This window comes from Loxodonta africana, chromosome 14 (genome assembly GCF_030014295.1).
Source record: "Loxodonta africana isolate mLoxAfr1 chromosome 14, mLoxAfr1.hap2, whole genome shotgun sequence".
NCBI classification, from domain to species: domain Eukaryota; kingdom Metazoa; phylum Chordata; class Mammalia; order Proboscidea; family Elephantidae; genus Loxodonta; species Loxodonta africana.
The window spans coordinates 37,433,934-37,454,103 of NC_087355.1; the positions used below are offsets into that span (position 1 = coordinate 37,433,934).

A 20,170-nucleotide genomic window follows, 5' to 3' on the forward strand; every position below is an offset into this window, starting at 1 on the left:
TCATAATGACCCTACAGGACAGAGTAGAACTGCCCCTAGAGGGTTTCCAAGGTTGTGATCTTTAGGGAAGCAGACTGCCACATCTTTCTTCCATGGAGCGGCTGGTGGATTCGAGCCACCAGCCTTTTGGTTAGCAGCTGCGAGCTTAACCACTGCACCACCAGCCTAGAAAACCCTATGGGGCAGTTCTCCTCCCTCAGGTGAGGTCCACATGAGTGGAAATCAACTCCATGGCATCTAACAATACCATGGGCATGGAGGACGTGCAGTTACGTTCGCTCTGTAGTGCCAGAACCCTTGAGAAACCTACCATTAACATTGCACTTAGTGATGTCTGCAGTTTTTCCTCATCCTTGGTTATTTTTTAGTAGCTGCTTTTTATCACAGATTATCAAATATAGGAATGGTGAATTGAACATAGAGATTATTGATTACTATGTCCCACAAACACTGTGCTAGACAACTTTTATAGATGTTATTATTTACTCCCAACCACAAATTTAAGTAGTATTGTTGTCTGTTTTGTAGTGTTAGAGTTTGGTAGCATTAGAGTTGAAATTCAGGTCTGTATGATTTCAGAGCACAGACATTATGGCTTAATGTAAAGAACATTGTTCTTTGGGATAAAACAGATGTCTGGGTTTCAAATTTATGCTTTCAGGTTTGTTAGTTATATGACCTTGGGCAGATTGCTTTATCTTTTAGGGCCTGTTTCTGCATTTGTAAAATGCAGATAAAATACCTCCTATATCATAGTGTTGTTATGAGAATTGAATAAGATCATGTTGGTAAAACACTTAGCGAAGTGCCTTGCAATAGCAGTAAGCTATATATGGCTACAAGGAGCCCTGGTAGTGCAGTGGTTAAGTGCTGGGCTGCTAACCAGAACGTCAGTGCCTCAAAGCCACCAGCAGCTTCTTGGGAGAAAGATGTAGCAGTCCACTTCTGTAAAGATTACAGCCTTGGAAACCCTATAGTGCAGTTCTTCTCTGTCCAACAGGGCCACCATGGGTAAGAATCAACTCAACAGCAATGGGTTGGTTGGTTTGTTTTTTTTGGTTACTCAACCTTGGTGGCACAGTGATTAAGTGATAGGCTGCAAACCGAAAGGTCGGCGGTTCAAACCCACCAGCCACTCCATGGGAGAAAGATGTGGCAGTCTGCTTCCATAAAGATTACAACCTTGGAAGCCCTATGGGGCAGTTTTACTCAATTCTGTAGGGTCGCTAGGAGTCGAAATTCACCTGAGAGCACACAACAACAACAACAACAACAACATATGGCTACATACACCCTGCTGTTGTCATTAATTGGGGTCAGCAAACTCCAGCTCTGAATGCTTCCAGCCGGAGCCAGGCAAAGCCTATGCAGGCCTGGTTAAAGATGAGGGAAGCAGGAAAAAAAAAAAAAAAGGAACTGAGAATAGACAACCTACTTGGTGACAATTATAGTGACACCATTAGTTGTCTCAGGCATTAATTTGTGGTACCCAGGGCTGCTTTCTATGGTTGTGACAACTTAAAAAAGGCACCTCCTTTTGGCTCTCGAGTTGGAAAAATGTACCCCATCCCTGGCTGACAGATTTCAGAGTGGTGACTCCTAGGGACTCAACCATGCTGAAACTCTGAATGGGACTAGGAGCTGAATTTTAGCATCCCATAAACTAAAAGGTGTGTGGCATATATCCATTTTGAAGTGTGTAGCTCCCTTTCAGGATTTCCTTTCTCAGGTCTAGCTCCTGAGGAGTGGAGAAAAAGAAGAGGCTCCAGGATGAGAAAAGAAAAGATTGTTTGATGACTGGACACCTCTCCTAATTTTTATCCATGTCTGTGACTACTTCATGTATAACTGTCTTCATTCCCGCATAAACCGAGGGTAACCTAAGTATTACGCCTTTAAAAAGCATCTTACTTTTATATCCTCTTTACAGAGCCATCACTGCTGTCCTGAGTATTGGCTTTGCAGCATCTCTTCACATACCCAGTTCATAATATACCCTACCGCCTATGGATTCTTGATAGAACTTTATACATTGTCAGGCACTTTTTCTTTTTAGCGCTGTTGCTGGGCTTTTTTTTCTTTTTTCCCTTCTGTTGTTAAACTTTTCTTTCCCAAACCTTTCTTTAGTCAGTGATTTATTATGTTAGGAAGTATGTTTGTCAGCAAAACTAAGAAAGTTAGCATTGGATGTGAAAATGATTAAATACATTTTGACCTTCAAAGCTTTACAATAAACCACCACTGTTGCTCAAAAGTATGATCTTTCGGCAAGAATCAATGCCACTTCCATTAGTAGTGCTCACCAAGTTGGAAGAGTCCAAATGTGGGTTTTCCTTTAATGTACCCACCATTAGCTTCACTCCACAGTCTACCTTCCTCCCCACCAATATGTTCACTTCATGTTTTTTCTGATTTTATGAGATTTGGTAACCAGGTTGAAATCTAAATTATTAGGATATTTGGTAGAAGATTTGTTAAAAGACTAGCTGGGAAGGAGGTTTAAATTACTTTTTTTAAAATAAGTAATGCGGAGTCCTGGTGGCACAGTGATTAAGAGCTTGGCTGCTAACCCAAAGGCTGGTGGTTCAAATCCACCACTTGCTCCTTGGAAACCCAATTGGGCAGTTCTGCTCTGTTCTGTAGGGTCGCTATGAGTTTGATTCAACTCGACGATAGTGGGTTTGGTTTCATTTTTGGTTATAAGTATCATAGATTTTATTTAACCGTATCGTGTAAGTTTCTGATAGTGGTAATCAAAAGCAGATATTATGTATACATTTTGATAAGATTATGATAACTACATTTAAACTGGTTACGTTGGCTTCAATGGATTTGGAGGTTTTTGGAGAGCATTGGGATTCTTTTGATTCTTTTAATATATAAGAGCTTACTAGTATGCAGTCTTATCTTAAAAAAAGATAAACTATTTCACTCCTACTAGGATAACTAAAATAACAAAACAAAATGAAACAGAAAATAACAAATGTTGGCAAGGATGTGGGGAAATTGGAACCCTTATCCATTGCTGGTGGGAATGCAAAATGGTACAGCCATTGTGGAAAACAGCAAGGTGATTCCTCAAAAAAACTAAAAATAGAACTACCATATGACCCAGCAGTGTTCTATATATACACCCAAAAGAAAGCAGAGACTAAAACAGACAATTTTACATCAATGTTCATTGCAGCACTATTCACAACAGCCAACAGGTAGAAACAACCTAACTGCCCGCCAACAAATGAGTGGATAAACAAATTGTGGTACATACGTACATACAGTGGAATACTATTCTAGTAGGAGAAATGAAATTTTGATACATGCTACAATATGAATGGGGCTTGAAGACATTATGCCGAGTGAAATAACTCAGTAACGAAAGGACAAATATTGTATGACTTCCCTTATATAAACAGACAAGAACAGGCAAATGTATAGAGACCAAAGTTTCTTAGTGGTTACGAGGGCAAGAGGGAGGGGGAAATTGGGGTTATTGCTTATGGAGTACTGAGTTTCAACTTTTGGTGATGGAAAATCACATTAAGGGGAGAGTGGCACAGCTGATTAAAGTAATTGCTGTCAGTGAGTTGTACACCTGTAAAAAGTTGAATTGGCAAAAGTTGTGTGATAGGTATATTTACAATGACAAAAAAAAAAAAAAAAAAGCTGCTGAGGCTGCTTATGTACAACCAAAAACCTCATGCGATTTGGTTCCTTATTTTGGAGGCTTAGGGTCATGGTTTCGTGGGACATCCCGTTGAATTGGCTTAGTAACTTGTTCAGTGCTTCTGTTCTGTTTCCTAGTTTGTTGCATAGTGCCCAGGGTCTTAAAAGCTTGCTAGGGGCCATCTAAGGCACAACAATTGGTTGTTATTCGCCTGGAGCAACAGAGGAAGAAGGAGAGTCAGAAATGGGAGGAGAAAATGGGATGTGTGGCTAATTACTTCCATGAACAGCTGCCTCCTTTACCATTAGACTAGAAGAACTGGATGCTACCCAGTTACCATTACTGTACATTTGGATCAAAGATTCTATAGAAGAATCCTTATCAAAAGGGGGAAAATATAGAACAGAATTTCAAATTCTCATGGAATTCAGACTTTCTGGAGCCATGGAGCATGTATGAACCACAGAAACTATTGCCCTGAGATAATCTTTAAACCTTAAACCAAAAATATTTCCTGAAGTCTTCTTAAAACCAAACAAGACTTAGATAGTAAAAAATGTCTGCATTGAACATTATGCTCTTTTAAGATCTGTCTATATGGGATAAATTGACAATGGCAACTTGAAAGATTAGATAGGAAACTTAGGGGCAGTGAGTTTATGTTGATGAGGGAGGAACAACTCAGAAAAGGCGGGTGAGAATGGTTGCACAACTTGGAGAATAATCTGTCACTGAATTGTACATGCAGAAACTTGAATTGGTATATGTTTTTGCTGTGTATATTCTCACCAGCAACAACAAAAAAATAAAATTATTAGAAAAAAATTAAGATTAGTCACCGTAATGGACAGATTTGCCAATTGAAATTAAATGAATAGCCAGCCTATTGATACAGTTCCTCCATGAAAAATAGAGGAAAATACTCCCAAAAGCCATTGCTATCGAGTCAATTCTGACTCATAGTGATCCTATAGGACAGGGTAGAACTGCCTCATAAGGTTTTCAAGGTTGTAATCTTTGTGGAAGCAGACTGCCACATATTTCTCCCATGGAGGGGCTGGTGAGTTCGAACTGCCAACCTTTCAGTTAGCAGCAAAGTGCTTAACCATTGTGCCACCAGAGCTCCTAGGGAAATACTACATACTAACTTTAGCAAATAATTTTGAAATGTCTTCTTACCCAAATTAGTCTTTTAAGTATGGTTCCTGTGAAAATTACCAAAGCAACAGTGTGGTAGCAATACCCATTGTAATCAGCCTACTTCTGAGCCATGCTTCTAGACTTTAAGGTGTTAATATAGATACCTGTAACTGTAAAGAGGAACTTGTCCACATTTTCATCTGTTTAGGCATCAGGACGAGCCCTGGTGGCGCAGTGGTTAAGAGCTCAGTTTTTAACCAAAAGGTCGTCAGTTTGAATTCACCAGCTGCCCCTTGGAAATCCTGTGGGGCAGTTCTACTCTGTACTATAGGGTCGCTGTGAGTTGGAATTGACTCCATGGCAATGGGGTTTTTTTTTGGTTTTAGACACCAGTACTGTTTAAAAAAAAAAACGAAAATCAAAATATTTTTCATCCTTTATCTTTCTACAGTGTTAGCTCATGAGGGCAGGAATGTTTTACTCATTGTCGTGTCCTAGCACCTAGACTAGTGCCTGATACACAGTGGGTGCTCTGTAAATATTCGTTGAATGAGTGTTGAAAAAATGAATAGAGCTATTGAACTGTTCATAATTGAGAAATATAAAGGCATTTGCCTGAAAGTTAAAAGCAGCTGAAATGTATGTGCTAAGCAACCATAAAATGAATAGTCTTGCAATCAGGAAATGTATAAGCCTCTCAACAGGCAGCTGTTGCTCAATACACACACTTGTAAGCCTACAGAATGAAGTAGTTGGAGCTTTAAACTGAAAACGTTTTTATATTGGTGTTTATCCTGAACTACAGAGGAGCACGTAGGGATAAAAAGTGAAATGCCTGTCTTGCCCAGTTAAACATCATAGGTGTTCAGCTGAGAAGGAAGGAAGCCAAGTTCTGGAAAGTGTACATTTAGAGTCAGGCATAGTGGATTCTAGGGGCAGGGTGAGGTTCTGATGGCTGGACTAACTTCTGGGAGACTCTAGAAGGTGTGAAGTTCTTAAAGCCTTCTGAGGAAAAGGAGAACCCCCAGGGACTTCATTCTCAGCAATTTGATGTGCCTTAATGATTCGGAACTGACTTGAAGGCACCTAACAACACAATATAACATCCAGCCTGTTCGCTGCAGAGCTGGCCAGAGTCTTAACTGAACCTATGTAAGTCTAAAACTTTTCAGCTGAGCATCCTGGGATTTTCTGTTGAGGAATGCAGCTCTAATTATTATCAAGGCAGATTTTGGTAAAAGGTGATTCATTTTGTAGATATGTACTTCACAGCCAACTTTGCCAAGGTGCGTGGTTCATAAAGTGACGCAATACTGAAATGTTGTCACTGCTTGTACCTTTTTCAGCACCTCATTGAGTGAACCTATATGATCAGTGTCATCTGTAAAATGTGTATATAATAGCCAAGGGATTATAAAAGTAGTATAACCTGAAACACATGTTAAGTAAAAACTAGCCTGCAATGAACTATGGCGCAGAAGGATATGTCTTCAGGATTTTCTAGACAAAGGAAGCAGCCTTAGTTGATGGCTCACTTTGTATCAATGAGGGTAGGGTAAAACTGCACATACTTCTTATTTTTAAGGTAAGAGTGGTTAACTGTCAATACTTTTGTATTAGCTCCTGCTGTCTCTCCTTTTCGGGCTCTGGTGGCGCAGTGGTTAAGCATTTGGCTGCTAACCAAAAGGTCAGCAGTTTGAATGTACCAGGTGCTCTTTGAAAACCCTATGGGGCAGTCGTGTTCTGTTCTATAGGGTCACTATGAGTTAGAATCAACTCAATGGCAACAGGTCCCTCCTTTGAAAAATGGTGGCTGAAAACTTATTCCATCTGGTGCCAGGATGTGTACTGAAAGTTTAACAACTTGAGACTCCAGAGATGGGAGTAAAATCACTTCCTTATTTATGCCACATCAACCTAATAGGCTGAGCCCTGTGTTTTGTTTGTTAATGTGCATTGTGTTTTCAAGTCATCTGGTGATAGGAATCTTATTAACCATGCCAGTGGGAAAGTATACATTTGTTTTAAAAACATACTAATTGTTGTAGCCTAAATATTAACCTTGTGTTTTCAAAGATCTCATTCATTAATTTGGAAACCCTGGTGACATAGTGGTTAAGAGCTATGGCTGCCTACCAAAAGCTTGGCAGGTCAAATCCACCAAGCACTCCTCGGAAACTCTATGGGGCAGTTGTACTCTGTCCTGTAGGGTTGCAATGAATTGGAATTGACTCAACGGAAACAGGCTATTCATTAATTTGTGTCAGGCTAAATATTACAATTGATATACTAACTGAAAAGCCGTAAGAAAAAATTAATTAGAAGACATTTTTGTTACATTAAGCAATTATTATTTGGAGGCTTTAGTGGCATAGTGGTTAAGTGCTACGGCTGCTAACCAAAGGGTCAGCAGTTCGAATCCGCCAGGCGCTCCTCGGAAACTCTATGGGGCAGTTCTACTCTGTTCCCTAGGGTCGCTATGAGTTGGAATCGACTCGACGGCACTGGGTTTGGTTTTGGTTTGGTTTTAGTGCCCTCAAGGCATTTTGGCATGGTAGGAAAATACAGATTCTTGCCTTGGCCTTCCTCCTTATTAGGTTGGTGATTTGGGGTAAGTAATTTATTTTACTTCTTTGAAGAAACTCATTTCTTTTTCCTAACTGACACAATGTGTTGTCCTGAAAATTAATAATGTGCTGAAGGCTATCAACATATTCCGGGGCAATCAATTCAGATATTTGAGTGCTTACTATGATAATCCTAGCTGTGACTTATTCTTACTATATAGTGATCTTTGTCCAACTCACAGGGCTAGTTTAAAGTTCAGAATATATTACTTGGGAGCATTTTGAAAATTGTGAAAAACAAAACAAACCCCGTGCTAAGCAAGGGGCATGGTGGGCAAACCCCAACCTTGTTGCTACCTGCATGGTAAGGATCAGCATGAATCCAGTTCCCAAAGTGTGGAAATGGATCTAGTCCTCACCTTCCCACTTCTCCATCCTTCTCATCAGCTGCTCACGCAGCACTCTCTCAGCTCCAGCCCCCTGGAGCTAGGTCAGAGCTCACACATTAGAAGGACAGCCTTTCAGACTTAAAAATAGGTAGACACCAGCCCCTTTTGGCTCTCACTGTCCCTGTGGGTTCATTGATTTGCTGAAACAACTCACAGAATTTACTGAGAACATACCATACTTGGAAATCCTGGTGGTGTAGTGGTTAAGGGCTACAGCTACTGACCACAAGGTCGGCTGTTTGAATCCACTCTGTGCTCCTTGGGCACCCTGTGGAGCAGTTCTCCTCTTTCCTGTAGGGTCACAATGAGTCAGAATCAACTCAACAGCAACGAGTCTGGTTTATACCATACTTACTACAGAAACCCTGGTGGCTTAGTGGTTAAGTGTTATGGCTGCTAACCAAAAGGTCAGCAGTTCAAATCCACCAGGTGCTCCTTGGAAACTATGGGGCAGTTCTACTTTGTCCTTTGAGGTCACTATGAGTCGGAATTGACTCCACGACTGAGGTTTTACTACAGATTTATTACAACCAGAAAGGATACAAAGAGCTGCATAAGGTGGGCTCTAGGAGGGGTCACAGCTCAGAGCTTCCATATCCCAAAAAGTGACATGCTACTCTCTCCCATGCATAGTCACCAACCAGCATAGTCACCAACCAGGAAGCACCATCTGAGCTTCTGTGTTCAGGGCTCTTATCAGCCTCACCTCCAGGCTGTGATAGATCACATCATTCCTCCTGAGGCTTAGTCAACATCAAGCCCCAGGTGGTCCCTCTTGGTGTGGTGGGCCCCTATTCATTAGCCTCAGGTGTTGGTGTAGCCAGAAAGAACTGGGAACAAAGGCCAAATGGCTTTTTGCAAGGTGATTCAACACCTGGCATACCCCCAACTACCTAAGCCAAAAAAACCAAACCCAGTGCCATCGAGTTGATTCCGACTCATAGCAACCCTATAGGACAGAGTAGAACTGCCCCATAGAGTTTCCAAGGAGCGCCTGGCAGATTCGAAATGCTGACCCTTTGGTTAGCAGCCGGAGCACTTAACTATTATGCCACCAGGGTTTCCCCCAACTCCCAGCTACCTAGATGTATGGAATTAACTATCCATTCCTCTTTCTTCCTACTTCCTCTCACCCATTCTATTCCTTTAAATTTAAGGGTTGAAAAAAAAAAAATCCAGTAGTCAGCGGCAACATGAATGCAAACCCTTTTATGGTGGACTATAGTTAATCCTCAGTAAAAGTAGAAATCTTTTCCAGGGAGCTTCCCCACCTTTGAGGGCCCTTTGATTGCTTATTGTCTGTACACACAGTTTTATACTGTTTATTATTTTTATGTATACCTCAGTAGCTATGTATTTATTTTGCTTTTGTTTTGTCCCCTCCCCCACTCCATTTAGAACACTTAGGTATTCAGTAAGTAACTGTTGAATGAATGCATCTCCTCAACACACTTATATAGAGCACCAGGGTCTTCTATTGCTGTATCATGTGCCCACTCCTTAGCGTAATAATTAGTACACAGCAACTTCTTTATATACACCCTTGTCCGTTTGACCTGGGACCTCCAACTAGTACAGTGACTCTTGGGTTTATGGCCATATTACCCATACCACCACTCTTTTCCTTTTTTTTTTGAGGAACATCTATTAATATTTACTCTTTGAGCAACTGTTTGAGAAACACTACTGCAGGGTGTTCACTGTCTCTGTTGCTGGGCACCATCCAAGATTACCCTTGCTCCCTTTCAGCCGTCGTCATGCAGGGTGCACTGTGGAATAGCAGTCAATGAAACATGGTATTAGAACCAGAAGGGACCTTTGAGAACTTTTTAATGTAGGCTAGTCTCTTCATTTTGCAGCTAAAGATTGAGGTGGGTGGGCACTGAATCCTCCCTCCCAATTGCTTTGGGACAAATAATGAGTCACTGTCATTGGCCCTGGGCTAGCCTCACCCCCCCCCCCCCCATGAACTATGGAGCAGCAGTTCAGGTAAACAATCCCTTCAGAGAGGATTTAGGAAAATTGGCATTTATCGATAGTCAACCCCTGACTTCTCTGGCAAACTAATGACGTGTAAATCCCTGAGATTCTTTTATTTTTATTCCAGGTAGCTGTTCATAAACAAAGATAAGAAGGGTGCTTTACCTCTTACTATTTTATGATAAGCCACCTATGCTGAGGCAATCAATTAAAACACTTTAGTAGTTAATAAAAATAATTACTGCAATTCATGGAGTGTAATACATGCGGAGCATGCTACAAACCTACAATTGTCAGATTTTTTTTTAAATCCCTATTTTATTGTCGAAGAAATTGAGCTTCAGAGAGATAATTTGGAAAAGGTGACAAACCTAGTAAATGAAAACAACAACAACAAAAAAAACCCGTTACCGTCGAGTTGATCCTGACTCACAGCGACCCTATAGGACAGAATAGAATGGCCCCATAGAGTTTCCAGGGAGCTTCTGGTGGATTTGAACTGACAACCTTTTGGTTAGCAACAGTAGCTCTTAACCACTATGCCACCAGGGTTTTCCCCAGTAAATGACAGAAAAAAAATTTTAAGCCAAGTCCACTAACTCCAAAGTTACTTCCCTTTTTCCTACTATTAACTTGTGCCAGGCTTTGTGCTTCAAGACCAAGAAGAAGCAGTAGAACATGTTCCCTGCCCTTGGTGGAGTGGTTAAGAGCTCAGCTGCTAACCGAAAGGTCGGCAGTTCAAATCCACCAGCCGCTCCTTGGAAACCCTGTGGGGCAGTTCTGCTGTGTTCTGTAGGGTCACCATGAGTCAGAATTGACACAACAACAGTAGGCTTGGCCCTCAGACAGCTCATAGTTTATGGAAGGGACGATGAGCCATGCATGCAAGTAACAACCAGAAAACCAAACCAATTGCCATTGAGTCAATTCCAACTCCTGGCAACCCCACTGTGCTTTAGCTTTTTAGAAGCATATCACCAGGCCTTTCTTCCAAGGCACCTCTGGGTGAGTTTGAACAGCCAACCTTTCAGTTAGTAGCCCAGCACTTTCCCGTTCAGTTAGTAGCCCAGCACTTTCCCGTTTGCGGCACCCAGGAACTCCACAAGTCACAACCCCAAAAAATCCACTACTGTTGAGTCGATTCTGGCTCATAGTGACCCTATAGGACGGAGAACTGCCTCATAGAGTTTCCAAGGAGTGCCTGGTAGATTCGAATCGCCAACCTTTTGGTTAGCAGCTGTAGCACTTAACCATTGCGCCATCGGGGTTTCCCAAGTAACAACAACAAAAAAAAGTAATAACAGTGGAAGGAAAATAGCTACATAAGGGGATCTAATGGAGGAAGTGTTATTTGAAGTGGATATCGGAGAGCTTGGATAGGCAGAGGGAGCTGCTTGGGTAGGCTGGGGACAGATGTGAACAGAGCCATGAATTCCAGGCTTAGCTAATTGAATTAGGGTAGTTTCCTGAGTGGCACAAATGGTTAAGTGCTTGACTGCTCACTGAAAGGTTGGCGGTTCAAACCTACCCAGAGGCGCCTGAGAAGATAGGCCTGGTGATCTGCTTCCAATAGGCAACAGCTTTGGAAACCCCATGGAGCAGTTCTACTCAGTACACATGGGGTTACCATGAGTCAGAACTGACTTAGTGACAACTAACAACAACAGTCCCTGGGCTTCTAGTAGTTTTTTTTTTTTTTAAACGAGGAACGAAAAAATCCTGATGTGAAGACCCGCTAGGAGACTCTCATTATAAGCTGGTGATAGATAGAGAAGACCTGAAGTAGGGTTGTGACTGGATGTGGGGAAGGTTCTGCACCTTCAGTTTAGAGGGAGACTGGCTGTTGCAGTAGACAGAATCTATGTGACGGCTCTATTTAACAGTGTCTGTGCGGAGTCAGTCTCTTAGCAAAAAGACGACCCATCAGAAGAGCATTGTTTTTTTCCCTTCCCGTCTAAGGGAAGATGAGGAAGCAGACAAGTCTTCAGGATTTTCAGCTAGGGCATGGAAGGGACCGTATGCCTTAAATTTAACACTTCAGACCCCATTTGAAATATTAGGTCTTAATTTTCAGTTCCTTTGACTTACCTGTGTTATAATATGGGTTCAGGAAAATTAGGATAACTGGGAGAATAGTTGATATGTTTAGTATTACTAGGGGTTGTTTAGAATCGACTTGACGGCACTGGGTTTAGAGGTTATTTACATTTCAGAAGAGGAGTTTAAATCAAAAGATTCTCTAATAAGTAATCTCTGCAATAGGGAAACTTATCTAGTCCTGGGGGCTGTTTCTGTCTTCTCCTCTTTGGGAAGTAAAATACTTATCACTCTTGCGTTGCGCATGCATTTCTCTGCCTGTCACTTACCCCAACCCAATCTCCTATTTTCTGTACTCCAAGGGTACAGAATATTTGTTTTATTTTCTGCCTTCGTAATTTCTGTATAAGATACTTACTGCTTTTTTTAAAATTGCATGTTGTGTACTAGATAGTTACATATAAAGGAAATGAAAAGAGCATCTTCATGAATGTTGCTATTCAGAAGGTTCCAGACCTGAGTGCTTATGTAATTTCATGGCATTCCAGATCAAAGTGAGGCTGCAGTCAGAATCCTTTTCAGGGAGAAGTGCTGCTAATAGAGGAAATTTGTTTGCTGGCAGCAGTGCAGTAACGTAACCGTCAGCAGTTTGCTAAATAATCAGGCTTGCCTGATGTGTTGTTTATGTAGCTGTTGTATGAGCATTGTTAGGGGAAAAAATAATGCTCTTCTGATGGGTTGTCTCTTTGCTAAGAGACTGACCCCCACACAAAGGTGTTATCTGCATTGTCTATCCTTGGAAATTTGAGGACTTCCTGGTTGCTGGTAGAAAATTCTGTGCTCTTTGGGGTCTTCAGCAATCCGTGCTCATTCCTGGTTCCTTGGAACAGAGTATTAGTGATTGTCCTTGTATCCTTTCCAAGTTCCCAGAGTAGTTCTAGTTTCCTTGGAATGACATGAAAGTTCCACGCTCTTTCTGAGAGCTTGAGTATAGCCTGCATCAGCCACTCATCTGCCGTGGATGCAAAAAAACAGCTAATTATTATGTTTGCTCTGATTATAAATCCATTCCCAGGCTACTGTGTTAGGCTTGGTACTGCTGACATGCCACTTGTAAGCGTTTAAACTACTTTATGCAAAGGGACAAAAACTTACAACTAGCATTTTTTCCACAGATACTGCGTTAGGTCTGAAAAGCAAGATGCCTGGCATGTGCCAGATTTACAGGTTTACTTGCAGGATCTCCGTTTCTCCTGATGAGGAAATCTAATCTCAGAAAGTAGAAGTAATTTATATGAGGTCACACAGCTAGTGCCAAATGCAGGACTGAACCCAGATATGAATTACTCCAAATTTGGTACTGTTTCTGTACTTGAATTACCTGTTACTGTTAGTGTGATGGTGACTTGGTATGGGTGGAAATCATCATGGACTGAAACAATGAAAAAATGTGAGATGTAGGAAGGGTATGAAAAGATCAGACCTTAGAGTCAAGTAGCCTAAAATAATTAAAATAATGTTTATTGAATATTCACTATGAACCGACGTTGTCAAGAATTTCATTTTATTTGGATCCACAATCAGCACCTACAGAAGGAACAGTCAGGAAATCAAACGACGTATTTCTTTGGGCAAATCTGCTGCACAAGACCTCTTTAAAGTGTTAAAAAGCAAAGATGTAACCTTGCAGGCTAAGGTGCACGTGACCCAAGCTATGGTGTTTTCAGTCACCTCATATGCTTGCAAAAGCTGAGCAGTGAATAAGAAATAACGAAAGAATTGATACCTTTGATATGTGGTGCTGGTGAGAGTATACCATGAACTGCCAAAAGAACAAAAAATCTGTCTTGGAAGAAGTACAGCCAGAATGCTCCTTAGAAACAAGAAAAGCAAGACTTCATCTTAGATCTTTGGACGTGTTATCAGGAGGGATCAGAATCTGGAGAAGGAAGTCACGCTTGGTGGAGTAAAGAGTCATTGAAAAAGATGAAGACCCTCAGTGAGATGGATTGACACAGTGGCTGCCACAGTGGCCTCAAGCACAACAACGATTGTGAGCGTGGTGCAGGACCAGCAGTGTTTCTGTCTGTTGTGCATAGGGGTTACTATGAGTAGAAACCGACTCGAGGCACCTAACAACAACACCAACAGGTACTGTTCTAAGCACGTTATGTTAATTCATTCAGTCCTCACAACAACCCTATGCAGTAGTAGCAATTATTATTTTTATTTTGTAAATGGATAGACTGAGGCAGGAGAGGTTAAGAAACTTGTCTAAGGTCATGCATTAAGTAAGCATTGGAATCCAGATAAGAACTGAGAGCCTGTGATAAGGAGCAGTGAAAAGGGAAGGGCTAATGGGGGAGGAGTGGAATGCTTCAGGGCTGAATGCTGTAGATTTGGCAAGGGCGGGGTGAGAGGAGTACATTTCAGGAGTCTATGAGTCAGAATCCACTCGACAGCAGTGGTTTTGGTTGGGTTTTATGGATATGTGCCAGTAGTTAAGAGCTTGGCTGCTAACCAAAAGGTAGGCAGTTCGAATCCACCAGCTGCTTCTTGGAAACCCTATGGGGCAGTTCTTCTCTGTCCTGCAGGGTCACTATGAGTCGGAATCAACTCGATGGCAACAAGTTTGGGTTTTTTTGGTTTGGTGTGCCAAGAAGGAGCCCTGGTGGTGCAGTGGTTAAGAGCCCAGCTGCCAACTGAAAGATTGGCAGTTGGAACCCACTAGCTGCTCCACGGTAGAAAGATGTGGCAGGTGCTCCCTTAAAAATTTACAGCCCTGAAATCCTCTGGACGCAGTTCTGCTCTGCCCTGTAGGGTAACTGTACTGTCGTCCCTGCACTTTTGTATTTTGTGATATTTCTCCTTTCCTCCCAGTTTCTTCCTGCCTCTTGGTTATTAAAAAATATTGTTTTAGTACTTTTTTCACCATAAATCAAGGCAAAAAGTAATGATTATTGTATTAATGCCATCATCACAAAGGTCCTCTAACATTGTATACTTCATGCAAGGACAGCTAATCTTCTGAATTGGGTGGTATGAGCACATGCTAATTTTGGTGCTAAACTCTATTTCTTTGTATTTTGCTTGATATAGAGATCTTATTAGTATCATGTTAAGGTTTCCTACTTTCCAAGATACTGTAGAATTAGAAGGGATTGGGTACATGTGACATTTTAAAATAAGCCATTTCATTCTATCACCCCAATTTGAGAACTTGAAGTAGCATGTCGTTACCCACTCACTGAGTCCGTCTGCGTGACTTTCAGGGCCCTCTGTACTTGCCCTTTTACCTGTCCAGCTTTGCTTTCCCTTCGTGGATGCTCAGCTTCTATGACGCACAGCGAGGTGTCTGAAGTCTTGCTTTTTCCTGGCTCCATACTGTCTGCTCTTCACCTGCTCAAATGGAGTCCTTCAAAGCCCAGGCAGTATCAGTCTCACTTGCGCTGCTAATTCTCCTCTGACTTCTTCGTTGATTTCTCCTTGCCCTTAATATCTTTTGCACTTGTCAGTACCGTGTATTTTAGTGCTTCACCAAATTGATGCATGGAAAGTGCCAAACAGAACAAAACAAACAGACATCCCAAAAAACTGACTTCTTCCTACACAGTAAAAGGACACAGTGGTTTTAGGTTTACTGCAACATCCCTGGGCAGGGAGATTTAGGAAGCAAATTGGGATGTGTGAATTTCGTTGTTTATTAAGGAACAATTTTCTGTCCAGATAAAAGTGCACTCATACAGCCTTTGCCTTTAAAGGGTATTTCTAACTACCATTAGTACTTCTAAAGCTACCTCATTATTTTCAGTCTCCTTTAAGGAACCTTCAACACTAGTATTGATTTTTTACATACCTGAGGATTTCTATTGTTTTTAGAGTCTAATAGAGTAATTAAAGAGATTTTGTAACACCTGAGTTGTTTTTTTTGACATCACTAAAGGGCACTTTTAATATCAAACCAAACCCTTTGCTGTTGAGTTGATTCCAATTCCCAGTGACCCTGTAGGGCAGAGCAGAACTGCCCCATAGGGTTTCCAGGGAGCAGCTGGTGGATTTGAACCGCCAACCTTTGGTTAGTAGCCAAATGCTTAACCACTGTGCCAGGCTCTTTTGATAGTAACTCTTATAATTTCAGACTTGATGGAGGCATTTTGTACAGTGAAGAATCCTACTGCCATATTTAACTATAACAGGATGATGAGTGGTTGAATCTCAAAGTAGAGAGCAAAGGGCCTTAAATACTCCACATTCTATGGATGTTTGTTTGCAGCTTTGAGGGTATTGTTACCTTCCCACTTCTAGAACCTGCCCTACCACCATCAGCTCCACTCTAAACAGCTGGCTAAGTGGACATCCAGCTGGGCAACAGAAGGTCTGTTTCTTCTTTGTAGTGTCCCCTGCAGTTACCTTCTTTCCCTGGGTTCAGGTAGAAAAAGCCACTCATCCTCCATGTGCATCCCCTCCTAAGGCCAGCCACCATCAAGCCCTCTGACCTTTCCCCAGTCTTCTTCATATATCAACTGGTGGTTGGGGCGGGGAGGGGCCTGTGGCAGTTAGGAACTCTGGTGCTTCTTGGCAAAACACGAGGGAAGATGGCTAATGCCTGTTTGCTGGATGCTCTCTGTAGAACAGTGGTTTGTCAGCATCATCTACATATTAGAATCATCTAGGAAGCCAATACTCATGTTGTACCCTAAACCAGTTAAATTAAATCTTTTCACGTGGAAGGGACTCAGGTATCAGTAGCTCTGAAAACTCTCCAGGTAATTCCAATAAACAGCCAAGGTTGAGATCCACTACTATAAAATGTGGAGGTCCTTGAGACCATTTATTTCTTAGGTTTGGGTCTTAGCCACAATTCTGTGAAAACGACAAATATCTCACTATCTTATTAAATAAACAAAAATAAGATTGTAGTTTAATCTGTTTTGTAGCAGAGTGTTCTATCTGCATTTAAGTGAAGGATCAAGATTATACTTGGATTTTTCCTGAAGGGTCAACTTTCTAGTAAGGTGAAAAGGTTAGTATTTTTTCTTTGCTGCCTTCAAAGCTGCATTTTATTGTCGTACAGCAAATGCATGTTATCTCAGCAAGAGAATCTGACTGAAGCAGTATCACTGGGATGGGCTAATAGATACCCAGAGAGATATGGAAATACGCGTAAAGCACATATGACAAAAAGTTTTGTTCTAGCAAGTTCACTCTGTGATCATATTCATAAGACAAATGGGTTGTAAGAATCCAGCTATTTCTATGCAAAATGAGCATGCTTTTTAAAGGCATCATTTCATTGGCTTTCTCCTGTCATTCGTTTTCTCATAGCTCTCAAGAGATGGCTGCCCAATGTGTCACAAAGGTGGAGCTGAATATTTCCTGTGACAATCTTCTGGATACAGATGTAGGGTCAAAGTCAGACCCTTTATGTGTGTTATTTCTGAATACGAGTGGTCAACAGTGGTATGAGGTAATAAACATTCTACATGAAAATGATCTGAATTGCTCTTTGACACTGTAAAGAGTGTATTCAAGATAAAACCATCTGATCTGTTAATGCACTTTTTGGGGGCAAGTTTGTTCTTGATTGTGGGATTTTCATACGCATGTGGAAACTTCCTTTAGCGGTCATACCTACATTTCACTGTGCTTATAATGTAAAGATTAAATTCCAAGTGTACTTTGATCTGAAGAAACTTTTTTTTGGTGGGGGGGAATGTGTGTATAGGTTCAACGCACAGAGAGGATTAAGAATTGTTTGAGTCCCAAATTTTCCAAGACATTTATTATTGATTACTACTTTGAAGTGGTTCAGAAATTGAAATTTGGGATTTATGACATCGACAACAAAACTATTGATCTGAGCGATGATGACTTCTTAGGAGAATTTGAATGTACCCTGGGACAGGTGAGTATAAATAGCTGCTATATTTTATATTCTGTTTTGTCCGAATTTTAACAAAAGGACTGGGTGTTTTTAATAAGTGTTCTTTAGTTTAATTTTTTTTGATCCATGTTTAAATTTTATTTTGAAAAAATTTAAGATTTATACAAATGTTGCAAAAATAGTACAAAGAATTTCTGTATATCCTTCATCCAGTGTCCTCAGATGTTAACAGTTAACATAAATGTACAATTATCAAAATCAGGAAGATAATATTGATAGAATACGATTAACTAATCTACAGACCTTATTCAAATTTCCCTAATTGTCCCATTCATGTCTTTTTTTTCGGTCCAGGATTTAATCTGGGATCCCACATTGCATTTAGTTGTCACATCTTCTTAGTGTCCACCAATCTGAGGCAGGTCCTCAGAATTTGTCTTTCATGACCTAGATGATTTTGAAGAGTACTGACCAGTTATTTTGTAGACTGTCTCTTAACTTGGTTTTGTCTGATGTTTCCTCATACCTAAATTCAGGTTATATATTGCAGCTTTATTTATTTTGTTGGTAGTGTTGAGAATATACACAGTAAAACATACCCCAATTCAACAGTTGCTACATGTACAATTTAGTGACATTGATTACATTCTTGGAGTTGTGAAACCATTCTCACCCTCCTTTTCTGAGTTGTTCCTCCCCCATTAACATAAACTCACTGTCCCCTAAGGTTTCTATCTAACCTTTCAAGTTACTGTTGTTGATCTGATCCCATGTAGCTAGATCTTAAAAGAGCATAATGCCCAGGGCAAATCTTTTTTACTAAGTTAAGCTAAAATATTATTTGGTTTTAAGAAGACTTCAGGGGGTATTTTGGATTTAAGGTTTAAAGATTATCTCAGGGCAATAGTTTCAGGGTTTCATCCACCCTCCGTGGCTCTAGGAAGTCTGGAGTCTATGAGAATTTGAAATTCTATTCTGCATTTTCCCCCTTTGATCAGGATTCTTCTCTGGAATCTTTGATCAAAATGTTCAGTAATGGTAGCTGGGTACCATGTAGTTCTTCTGGTCTCATGGCAGAGGAGGCTGTTGTTCATGGAGGCAATTAGCCACACCTCCCATGTCCTCCTTCTATTCCTGACTCTCCTTCTTCCTCTTTTGCGCCAGGTGATCTGGATTGCCACTTATAAGATTTTTTTTTTTTTTTTTTTTGCTGTAGGTGAAAGGTTACTGCTCAAGTTAGTTTCTTGATCAAAAATTTATATGCATATTGCTTTGTGACATTGGTTACAATCCCTGCAACATGACACAGCACCCTACCCCTTTCTACTTCAGGTTCCCCATTTCCATTCATCCAGATTTCCTGCCCCTTCTTGCCTTTTCGTTCTGCTTTTGGGTAGGAATTGTCCGTTTGTCTTGTATATTTGATTGAACTAAGAGGCACGTTTCTTACATGTGCTGTTGTTTGTTTTATAGGCCTGCTAATCTTTGCCTGAAAAGTGGGCTTCAGGAGTGGCTTCAGTTCGCTTACAAGCTTTTAAGACCCCAGGCACTATGCAACGAACTAGGAGACAGAACAGAAGCATTGAACACATTATTATGCCAGTTAACTGGAATGTCCCATAAAACCATGACCCTAAACCTCCAAGCCAAGGAATCAAATCCCATGAAGTGTTTGATTATATATAAGCAGCCTCAGTGGCTACTCTTCTTGTTGTTTTACATATCTATCACGTAACTTTTGCCAGTTCAACTTTTTACAGCTATACAACTTACTGATAGCTTGTAATAATGGCGTGGCGGAGGTGTCTGACCTCCTCTAACTTCACAAGGCAGAAGGAGAATCAAGATCAACAGCCTAAGGCTGATTCCTCTGAGGCAAAGGTCAGACATGCCTCCTCTCTCTGCCCTCTTTAGCAATTCTAACACCAACCATCCATCCCACGGCATACTCTACTTCTCTGCTGGGTTCAATAATTCATTGCAGTGGCCACACAGAACTCACAGACAATACTCATGGTTATGGGGTTTATTAGGGAGGTAACAGGTTACAGTTTAGGTGCGGGAATACTTAGTATACAGTTCTTCAATCAGGAGAGCCTCTTAGCTGTGTCTGCAGGCAGGCCTCTTTCTGGCCTCTTGGCCTCTGCTTGGGCAGGTGTTACAAAGCTCTTTTAGCTCTTCCAATAAGTACCTGGAGGCGTCTCACTCTGCCCGTAAGCCTAGCTCCAAGCGCCTAGAGGCACCCTACTCTGCCAGCAAGCCTTCTGCCCAAAGGCACTCAGCTTTCTCATTCTGTGGGCCAGGAAGCCCACTGTGCCATCTCCTGCTGGTCTCTCCTGCCCTTTCTCTTGCACTGCTTCTTGCCATCTTCAGTGTTAAGCTCTCTCTCTCTGTTTCCTGGTTCCAGGAGCTTCACAGCACAGGTATCTTAGGTCCAAAGAACGTGCTC

At 41.3% G+C, this 20,170-nt stretch overlaps 1 protein-coding gene across 2 annotated transcripts in view; it reads left to right on the forward strand.

The window, feature by feature from the left end:
• The window catches only part of CPNE3 (copine 3), a 59,020-nt gene that overhangs the window by 888 nt on the left and 37,962 nt on the right, over positions 1–20,170 (forward strand). The window contains exons 2-3 of one of the 2 annotated variants that reach the window (XM_064267886.1): positions 17,163–17,304; positions 17,563–17,742. In XM_064267886.1, the coding sequence (XP_064123956.1) occupies positions 17,173–17,304; positions 17,563–17,742 (312 nt within the window). In that variant the 5' untranslated portion in view covers positions 17,163–17,172. The remainder of the gene's footprint in view (positions 1–17,162; positions 17,305–17,562; positions 17,743–20,170) is intronic. The other variant, XM_064267887.1, reaches the window with a different exon arrangement.